Source organism: Entelurus aequoreus, linkage group LG04, assembly GCF_033978785.1.
Source record: "Entelurus aequoreus isolate RoL-2023_Sb linkage group LG04, RoL_Eaeq_v1.1, whole genome shotgun sequence".
Classification (NCBI taxonomy): Eukaryota; Metazoa; Chordata; class Actinopteri; order Syngnathiformes; family Syngnathidae; genus Entelurus; species Entelurus aequoreus.
The window spans coordinates 53,899,109-53,910,422 of NC_084734.1; the positions used below are offsets into that span (position 1 = coordinate 53,899,109).

The 11,314-nt window shown below is 39.0% G+C and overlaps 1 protein-coding gene across 3 annotated transcripts in view; it reads left to right on the forward strand.

Annotated features, from left to right (window-relative positions):
- The window catches only part of LOC133648841 (caspase-3-like), a 13,885-nt gene extending 2,571 nt beyond the window's left edge, over nt 1–11,314 (forward strand). For 2 of the 3 annotated variants that reach the window (XM_062045312.1, XM_062045313.1), the window contains exons 3-7: nt 5,367–5,524; nt 6,951–7,079; nt 8,791–8,966; nt 10,543–10,663; nt 10,784–11,314. In XM_062045312.1, the coding sequence (XP_061901296.1) occupies nt 5,367–5,524; nt 6,951–7,079; nt 8,791–8,966; nt 10,543–10,663; nt 10,784–11,013 (814 nt within the window). In that variant the 3' untranslated portion in view covers nt 11,014–11,314. The remainder of the gene's footprint in view (nt 1–5,366; nt 5,525–6,950; nt 7,080–8,790; nt 8,967–10,542; nt 10,664–10,783) is intronic. The other variant, XM_062045314.1, reaches the window with a different exon arrangement.

Here is an 11,314-nt window from a genome sequence, read left to right on the forward strand (position 1 = left end):
TCAAAATACAACCATTGTTTAGGGTTTATACTGTGATGCAGGCCTGTCCAAACTTTTCTGAGGTCCGCATACTAATACAAATAAAAATAAAACACTGAGGCCCATTTTTATCTTTCATTTTGTAAATAAGTTATCCTGGAGTAGCTTTGTGATATTAGCATTATTGTTTTTTTGTTTTTTTTATGTTTAAATGTATTTTTGGAATGTGCTGCAGTCCACACTGTAAACACCCCCCCCAAAAAATCAATGAATGCGGAGCAATATTTAATGTTTTCATTTTTTCAAAATGTTATGAAATATGCTAAGTAGAAACTTAGTGTTAAGTCATTATCGCGTTACCTTTGAGAGTCCTAGAATACATTTATATGTCAGGAGTCGATGTGCAGTTAAAAAGGTTGTTTGATTACCAAAAAGCTAAGATCCCGCATGGGACCAGCCGTCAACCAGTCAACACCATATAAAGCATCCTGATTGGAAACCCTGGACAGGTGAGTAAAATCAGTGCTGAAACAGAAATAAACACAATATACAGGAAAACAATGACAAAGTTTAAAAATGTCATGTGGGATCATGACAATAAAGATGATGTAAATAAATGGAGCGATCAGAATATAACTCAATGTAACCGAGGAAATGTAATGTTTCTTCTTCACAAAAATACTCAAGTAAAAGTAAGCGGCATTTAAACTATTTTGACAAGTCCAATGTATCCAAAACATTACTGTAACTTCTGGGCTATAGAGTACACTGGTATTTAAGTTGCACCCACCAAATTTTAGATGAAATAGTTTGACATATGGTCAAAAGTTTACATACACTTGTAAATAACATAATGTCATGGCTGTCTTGAGTTTCCAATAATTTCTACAACTCTTATTTTTGTGTAATAGAGTGATTGGAGCTCATACATGTCAAATATTCAACCAGAAGCTTGTGGATGGCTACCAAAAGTGCCTTATTGCAGTGAAACTTGCCAAGGGACATGTAACTAAATATTAACATTGCTGTATGTTTACTTTTTACCCCGCAGTATTGGTCACATTTTCAGTAGACTCATATTAAATTCATAAAAGAACCAAACTTCATGAATGTTTTTTGTGACAAACAAGTATGTGCTCCAATCACTCTCTCCCAAAAAAATAAGAGTTGTAGAAATTATTGGAAACTCAAGACAGCTATGACATTATGTCCTTCACAAGTGTATGTAAACTTTTGACCACGACTGTATATATATATATACACACATTGAATGTGGCACACCGCCGCAGCGTTTTTATTATTATTATTATATATAAAATCCCCCAGAAGAAATTACACAAAGTCTGACGCTGTTCTTAACTTTTGTAACCAATCTTATGTTACAATTGGCACAATTCCAGCTGGTTTTTCCTCCCATGTACACACTTTCGTCTCCGTGAGTCCGTGCTTCCCCGCCGTACACAAAGCAACACTTCCTCATTCTCCGCCAATTGCCTTTCAGGCACGGACAGTGTGTTTGCAAACATGGGAAAAACTGGCATTAAATCCGAACCAAACGAACATAAAACATTAACACCAGCAGGTCGTTACAGTTTGAATGGATATACATAGCCTATTATTTGCACACTATTTACAGGGAATGTACCGAAAAAAGACTTTGATTACCGAAAACAGAAAACAAAACGCACGCCATTGTCTGGAGCGTTGTCAGTATGTCTGCGATGTGGATGTCATTTTAATATATCGCAGATATACCCACAGACAGCCATTCACAAAATGTGCAAATATTAAGAGGACAGTGGCGGCTTTTGAGAAGAGAAAGTTCAACTAGAGCAGTGCGAAGCAAGTATGATGTCATGCTTGCTGGAGCTCGCCTCAGCAAGGGACAGAAGTAAAGCGTCTCGAAACATTACTATAATTTATATTATCAGAAAAAGATTAGATTTGTTGCTAGTACAGTATTTTTCTGACTATACGTCGCAGTTTTTTTCATAGTTTGGCCTGGGGTGTGACTTATACTCAGGAGCGACTTATGTGTGAAATTATTAACACATTACCGTAAAATATAAAAAAAAATTATTTAGCTCATTCACGTAAGAGACTAAACGTATAAGATTTCATCGGATTTAGCGATTGGGAGTTACAGATTGTTTGGTAAACGTATAGCATGTTCTATATGTTATAGTTATTTGAATGACTCTTACCATAATATGTTACGTTAACATACCAGGCACGTTCTCAGTTGGTTATTTATGCGTCATATAACGTACACTTATTCAGCCTGTTGTTCACTATTCTTTATTTATTTTAAATTGCCTTTCAAATGTCTATTCTTGGTGTTGGGTTTTATCAAATACATTTCCCCAAAAAATGCGACTTATACTCCAGTGCGACTTATATGTTTTTTTCCTTCTTTATTATGCATTTTCGGCCAGTGCGACTTGTACTCCAGAGCGATTTATAGTCCGAAAAATACGGTAGTTTTTAATTTTTAAAAAGTCATTAAAAGTTTTGATAATGACACTTGTGATGCTCAAAATACATTGTACAATAAGCAACAACAATTGAAAATATGGAAAAACGATATATAAAATATCCTAATATTAATTGATAAAAACAGATTTGTTTTTACATGTATGTATACATCTCTACATCTCTAATGTATACAATCTCTATTCATACATTATATTACTTTAATTTGTTTTAACGTCAAAAACACTAATTTTTAAGGTGTGGCGACTCTTAGTTTTATTTTGTAGTAGTAGTAGCAACTTGTTCACTTATGGAATCCGGTCAACTTCCTTTTTTTTTCACTTTATTGAACTGGGCATGCAATTGATGTTAAGGCCACATTGGGGTCAGTACACGTTTACAAGATTACAAAGATTACATTTTACTTGCAATGTAAACAGTCAGCTGAAAAAATTCCGATTTTGAAAAAATCAGATTTAGGACATTTTGTCCTGCAGTGTTAATGTAGTCTTTGTCATTACTACCATGAATTAATTTACGTGGACCCCGACTTAAACTAGTTGAAAAACTTATTCGGGTGTTACCATTTAGTGGTCAATTGTACGGAATATGTACTGTACTGTGCAATCTACTAATAAAAGTTTCAATCAATCAAAAAACTGCAGATTCCTAACAGGGTGTCCGCGACTCCTACGGGATCCGCAGAGGTACTGTAGGGGGTCGAGAAATTTTTGGTTGATTTGGTTTCTTTATTATTTACAGGTGAAAGTCAAACAATTAGAATATCGTGCAAAGGTTCGTTTATTCCAGCGACTAGATTTACAAGGTGAAACTAATATATGATATAAGCTTATAACATGCAACTCAAAATATTTCAAGACCTCTTTTGATATAATTTTGATAATTATGGCTTACAGTTTATAAAAAATCCTTAAATTAAAAGTTTCAGAAAATTTGGGATTTTCAAAAACTGTAAGCCATGATCATCAAATTTATAACATATAAAGGCTCGACAAATCTCACTTTGTATATAATGAGTTATCTCATATTAGTTTCACATTGGAAGTTGAATTGCTGACATAAATGCACGATAATTAAATTTTTTTAGTTTCACCTGTAAATAATATGTATTAATATCATACCCTGTCATTTTTTCACAAATGTAAATGTCTTTAAATACACATTAACAATATGAATCTAACACACTGTAGTGTAGCTTAAAAATGGCAGTGACATGGCCACCCTACTCACTGTACCTTGCAAGTTTAAAATATAAACATGAATAAATAATTATTTACATGTTTTACATTTAAGATAGCTAGCGATTAGCGCGCTAGTTTACAGTTAGCTGCACTATATTACGTTATTTAAAAATCTTAGTGTTGCACAATAACCCGGTACATTTAGGACCAGGTTAATTTCAAACACAATTTTTTACAAGATATTTAAGTTAATAGTCCTCCCTAGGCTTGCGTGGTATGGACAATATACGATTTAAATTACATAAAACTGCCGACGATAGAGCTTTCAATACTATCGTTAAAATATCGTGATGATGCATGTTAATGACATATTCTAGCTGTGTCCCCATACTTGCCAACCCTCCCTCCCCATACTTGCCAACCCTCCCTCCCCATACTTGCCAACCCTCCCGGATTTTTCTGGAGACTCCCGAAATTCAGCACCTCTCCCGAAAACTTCCCGGGACAAATTTTCTCCCGAAAATCTCCCGAAATTCAGGCGGAGCTGGAGGCCACGCCCCCTCCAGCTCAAGGAGCTGGAGGGGGCGTTGGTTCGTTGGTTGACCTTTTTGATTACCTTGGTTGCCATTTTATCACAGGAAAGATTAGCCTCTAGAATGGAACCTAGGTAGGTGACCTCATCCTTCCTGGTGATAACAATGTCACCCACTTTTATAGTGAAGTCATTGACTTTCTTAAGGTTGATGTGGGACCCAAATAGGAGTTAAAGTTATGGTGCAAAAATAAGGAATATGTAAGAAATGCTTATTGAAGTGTAAGTGTAACAAAATAGTGCAAAATATGAAACTGTAAACATTGAGAAACTTGAGGGAACTATTTTTGGCAGGTTTAGTGCCAGGAAGTTACGGCTGTGCTCGGGTGTGCTTCATCTGATTATGCTCAGTTTTCAAAAATCCCAAAAACTGTCATACTTTTGGGGTGACTTTACATGTTTTATTGATAAATTATTCGCTCTCTGCTGCACTATTTTTTTGTTTCATTTCTCACTCGTTGCAAAGAATCAACCGCGAGACAACAAGATTGCTCAACGAAGCTTGATAGTTGATACTGTTACCTGATTGGTTGTTAGCGTGTTACTCCCACTGATCAGGAATCACTTCCTGCGTTGCTCGGTTAACAGAGAGCGAGTGCATTTGGTCATGCAACCGACGCAGCCACGCAACTACGGGTTTCTTCCGACATAAAAGATAGAAAACATTGAATGTTTTATTGAACACATTCTTTATTGATATTGATGACAGAGGGCTGCAATATAGATTTTAGGCCATATAGCCCATCCCTCGTCCCCACGCCATCTCTCTATCGGTTTGGGTGTCCTTGGTCTGAAAAATGTTGAAGACTCCTGCTTTACTCTGCACCTTTTTGCACAACGCCACCCCATGCTCTTTCTTTTAAGTTGTCCTGTACTATATGTGATGGAAACGTCTGGTCTTAGTGTTACTGAATGAAACTACGATGCTGTGTTGAAAGCGACACAAGAACACATGAAAAATGTCATAGAATAAAAGCTGCTTCAAAGAGAGTCAACCTTTTGTAAGCAGGTCTTGACAAAAGCAAATGTTGTGAAAGAACATGTCGGGGTTGAAAGCTGCCCCGCTGGTTTCTCCACCTGTCTTTTGAACGCTCCTTATGACTCTTTTGATCTTTTTTCAGGAAGCATCCATCAGATGCAGACAGACAGAAAGCTGAGGAAACTGACTCTGTGCCCACCAGCAAAGCATCAGCATGTGACCCGTATCGTTACAAGATGGACTACCCACACATGGGAATCTGCCTAATTGTCAACAATAAGAACTTCCACAGAAGTACAAGTAAATAACCTATATTTTTTCCCAATTCAGTGATTTCATTCTTCCAAGGACCCCAATTAAAATAATTTTTCCTAACTGTCAATCATAAAGTATATTCTTTGTGTGTCTGCTGAAGCAATGCACACGTGAAGACGTTAGTTTGACCAGGTGCCACTGATGTAACGACTTTACAGGTACATCCAGTATTTGCACCTGTGTCAAGGGAGAAGCTTGAGTTATCAGTAAATATCATGTGACCTGTAACTATGCTCAGTATTTTAATTACAGAAAAGTGGTCTAGCCGCTGGGCCTTAGGCCTGTCGCACCTCCACTGGTGCCTGTGGTGAACTGTGCATGGCAGGGACATCCTCTTCCCTGAGGCAGGCCTAAACCTGACCGCATACCAGAAAAGGTTTTGCTGCAGGGTCTTCAGCTGGGGACCACCTCTCATTGATGTTTCGCCCATTAGTCCAGAACATTTCCCGGTGGCGGGGCAGTGAACAGGGACGTCTCCCTGACACCCCCTGCAGCAAAACCTACTTGGATGTTGCTCCCCAAGCCTTGTCGTGTCGTTTGAGCCAGAGCCAGTGGCTAGATTTCTCTGCTACTTCTGAAAGCTCCTTGGTGGATCTGCTCAGGGTGGCTCCACGTAGTCCCAGGTCCTTGAGCAGGCGTGGTGTTGTTCTGCCCACAAAGCCTCTGGCTCCCACCTCCACCGGATACAGTCTCACCCTCCATCCACTTTCTCTGCACTCTGCGACCAGGTCTGCATACTTTGCCTTCTTTCTCTCGTAGGCAGCTTCCAGTCCCTCCTCCCATGGCACTGTCAGCTCAATCAGTACTACTGACTTCAGAGCTGCAGACCACAGCACCACAGCTGGTCTTAAGGTGGTGCTGCATATCTCCTGTGGGAACTGGAGCTGCCTACCCAGGTCCACTTCCATCTTCCACGCCGCCCCTGGTGTTAATAGCTTGGCGGGTGGTCTCTTGCTGGAATGTGTCGCAGGTTCCCCCTGTCTTAGGAAGTGGATCCTGCATTGGCTTTCTGCTGGACTCTGGTTGTTTGCCTCCTACCGACTTTTCTCCAGCACCTCTGCCAGCTTGCTGAGCACTTGGTCGTGCCGCCATCTGAGCCGACCCTGTGTCAGCGCCATTTTGCAGCCTGACAGAACGTGCTGGAGTGAGGCATTGATGTTCCCGCAGAGGTCGCAGGATTGCTCTGTGCCAAGCCATTGGTGGAGGTTTTTAGGGCTCGGGAGGGTGTCATATGTTGCCCTGATGAGGAAACTGAGCCGAGCCTGTGGCAGTTTCCAGAAATCTGCCCAGCTGATTGCTTGGTTAGAGACACCCTCCCAAGTTGTGCTTGTCAGCACTACTGTAGATCCATCTGATCTCTTCAAGATGCTCCTCTTTTTAAACATGGACCACCGCTTGTGTCTCTTTACAGACATGAATACTCGCAACGGGACGGATGTGGACGCTAAGCTTGCCTTCAAGACGTTTGCTGAATTTGGTTATTCTGTTAAAGTGTTCAACGATCAGACTGTGAAGCAGATGAAGAGTCTGATGCTCAGCAGTAATGTTTTTTCTTTTTCTCATTATTTAACAGTAGATCCACACCTATTTGCACTCCCGACCATCACATGTTTTTTCTCTCTGCTTTAACTGCGAACAAGTCAATCAAATAATAATTTACTTCACTGTCTAATTTGCATAATTATTAATGAATCATGTATTTCTTTAAAAAGGTTAAAAAAACAACATACTGTATATATGTTAAATTAGTGCTGTCAATGGTACATTTTAATCAGAATAATTACACTTTTGAATTTGGATTAATCATGATTAATTACCGGTTATTTTTCGCTTGCATAATTTAAATTAACTTGTGGTGTTTTCGACTGCAATATGTTGCAGGTTTAGCTTGTGTGATTAGCTGTTGTGTGGATGTTAACTCCTAGTAGCCTCTAGCCTACCATATTTATCTTTTGTAAATGACTTGACTGAAATACAAGAAAATACCAAACTTGTGTGCTTTTAGATGTTAACTGGCTATACAGCTTTGCTCAAGTAAACATGATGCAAGTCTGCTTGTATCGGAGCTTACAGTATATTGGATATTTTAGCTGCAAGCCGATATCATCCGATATGTTTTTGCTAATATCAGATTGATATCAATATCGGGTCGGAACACCCGTAGTGCGTTCTACTTGCCGATAACGAGATTACTTTCTAAGCGTCATTGCTTGTGTTGAGGCTTTATTCACAACCACTACTCTATATGAAAATACTTAATCGCATCCTGGCTAATTCCTGTGTTACAACTGGGCATCCATGTGCTGAAACCATGGACGAAAGTTGGTCAACTTGACAATTGCAGCACAGATAACCGCTGACTTTAGCAGGGTATATGTCGTATTTTTCCTGTCATTCCACATCGCTCATGCCAAAGGCTCACCAATGTAATGTGGTGCTGATGATGTTGAAGATGAAGTGCATCAACAGTTCATCTCCACACAAGTAGTGCACCAAGTCCCAAGGAGTCCTGCTGCTTTAGTTACATCAAACTCTCACCAATGTGGAGATGTCTTATTGATGACGCAGGAGTTGAAATTTAAGTGCATCAACCGTTTTACTCTATGCTTCATGAAAATAAGCACTGGGTTCATCGCCATGACATTGGAAGTTACTTTTAACCCAGAATCGGAAGTCCCGCTTGGTGATTATCTTTATCAATCAAAACAACATAACAATAGGATTAAAGACACAACGATTTATATAATGTTTCTTTAACCTTTCTATTAGCCTATTTAGTTACAGAATGACTGTATAGGAAACACAAACATAAAGAGAAAGTGGTTTGATGGCGCTGCTCTAGGGGGAAAAGAGCGCTACAGCTATGAACCCAGCAGACAGCGCTGTCACAAGTCAGGTAGACTCAACATTTTCCAGCAGGAAGATGCTTTGGCATAACGTGATGTTGTGTAACTGCATGTTTAAGTACAATACTGTATAATGTGTACAACTGAATATAAAATATTAATAACTGTGAGAGGCACATTACAGGGTTCAGAGTGTATTTAAAATAGACATTTTAGGGCCTTTTTATCGGCACTTCCAAAATTAGCATTTTTCCTCCGTACGTGGAGGGTCTTTGAACAAAACCCCTGTAAGTAGTGAGGATCTACTGTGATGTAAGCAGTAACTTCCAGCATGCATGCATGATCGGAAATAGCAAAATGATCAAAGCAAGTTATGTCACTCTCATTCGCTTTCCTTACTTGCAGCATCCCAAGAGGACCACAGCAACAGCGCGTCATTCGTGTGCGTGCTGCTAAGTCATGGCGACGAGGGCGTGATATTTGGAACTGACGGTTTTGAACAACTTGAAATGCTGACCAAACCTTTTAAAGGAGATCGCTGCAGGTCTCTGGTTGGAAAACCAAAGCTCTTCTTTATACAGGTGAGTGAAATGTACTGAAAACAATCCAAGCTTAAAGCATGGCATAGTACATTCAATAAGGTAATGTGATTGCACCTCCTGTGAGCTAATGAAAGAATGTTAGTCAGCTGTGGGGACCAGGGTATCAGGGTAACTTGCTCTGGCTGACGGGGAAAGCCGGGAGGCAGGAGCCAGGATTTTGCAGCCATTGTTGTGTTTGTTGTTGTGGCTTAAAATGCCTGAATTTGTGACAGCTTTTTCAGAAAGTAGCGGCAAAAGTCGTAATGTTTTGACTCTTAATTTTTTCCAAAAACATTGAATAAACTTATGATTTTATGAATTTGTTTTCAATGTATAAAGAGATCTTGTAACCTTAACTTCAAAAAGCACAAGTTAAAAAACAACAACCACTTGACTGTTTTATACCACACAATAGAGCTGCAACTGATGACTATTTTGATACTCAGCCATTATCTTAACGTTTAATCGACTTATCGATTTATGAAGAATTAACCGAGTCAGTGGCTCTAATTTAGCGTCTACTTTTAAATTCAACTTAAGGTATGTCTGGCATGTGCTAACTTACAAAGATGACAGATTCATTCAGAAGTATGTATTATTACTGTAAATATGCTGCTCAATAAGCTGTTACAAAAAAGTAAATATAGTAACTATTAAACTTGTGTCCATATTAAAGCAAGGGCAGGCCCAGTGCTGACAAAAACAAAGTATATTTTTTTGGTGAAAACAAAGGGCAGTAAGAATAGTAGCTACAAAAAAACCAAAAAAACAATGCTATCTAACTTCCTCAAAAAAACAGCAATTTGAGATTATGTTTAAAAAGCTGCACACATGCACATTACTGATTAACTCTGGCATTTTTGCAATCTAATAGACTCGATTCATTCTGAACATTATAGCTATTGAATAGATTGTATATTCTTTTATATCAGGGCTGTAGTGCTTAATGTCCGCACGTGTGTGTATGTGATTCATGTTTATTGTGCCAACGCTGCTTCACACCTGAAGTATGTGATGTATAAATAAAAAAAGTAATTGAATTGATAAAGACTAAGTTTAGCTGGCTAACTTTGCCTAAAATGATAGTTGAATCTATTTTTCATATAAGTTCGAGCGATACAGTAATTTGTATAAGAAACGGAATTAGCATGCATGTGCATGTATGAGCCAGTCTGCCCCACAACAATAGGATAGAGAAAAAGAAGGACCTTATTGACTACAATGTTAGACTACAATGGCGGACTCGCGCAAAGCTCTTCGGGTAAATTTCTACCATATATAGATAATTTAAGATTAAAGATTAATCTGCTTACGTCGCCAATGTCACAAAATTGGCAAATTCCAAATGACTCATGAAGGCAAGATTGTTTTATGAATATCCCCCCCATCCCTCCATGGTTTGATTCCACATTTTCGGGACTCATGCAGATCCCAAACACACAAACACAGACGCCAATAGGTAAGAAAAGTTGATTTTGCATAATAGGTGACCTTTAAGTTACATTTATTTAGAAATAAGATCTTATGTTACTGTTACGAACTATTTAAAGAAGCCATATTTGGCGATGTGTTCCAGGCGTGTCGTGGCTCAACGCTGGATGATGGAGCTGAGCTTCAGGCCGACAGTGTAGAGGAGCAAAGTTCAGAGAGAATACCGGTGGAGGCGGATTTCCTTTACGCCTATTCCACAGCCCCAGGTAACCAACCCAGCACTTTTTACCAGCGACGTGCAGTAATGTCACGTTTAGTCAAAGTCCTGCAGCATGGTACTGTAAACATAGAGTTGTACGGATCTAACAATGAAAACAACCCTTTAGGCTACTATTCATGGAGGAACACGCAGAATGGTTCCTGGTTCATGCAGGCGCTGTGCAACATGTTGCAGCATCACAGAGGAGAGTTGGAGCTGATGCAAATCATGACCCGTGTCAACAACACTGTGGCGATGCACTTTGAATCTAACTCTAACCTCCCTGGATTCACCGGCAAGAAGCAGATCCCCTGCATCGTCTCCATGTTAACCAAAGACCTTTACTTTCCTAAGTAGCTTTCTTTTTTTTAATATATGTTCAGCTAGTAGATAATCAGGTTTTGGTGAATCAATGTCTGGCTAGAACATTTCACTACATTTTTTCATTGAAATGACTTGTCTGCAGTTGTTGTAAATGAAGTGACCACGAGAGGCCGCCAGAGAAACATTTGGGTGCCGTACAATACAAAGTAACATTTAAACACAAACAAAAGTGTGTCCTTGTCAAATAAGTTGTTTTTTATAAACCTTTTAAAAAATGTTATGCTCCGAAAAGATAACTACTCAAACGTGAAATAAAATCCTATTATTGTTGGTC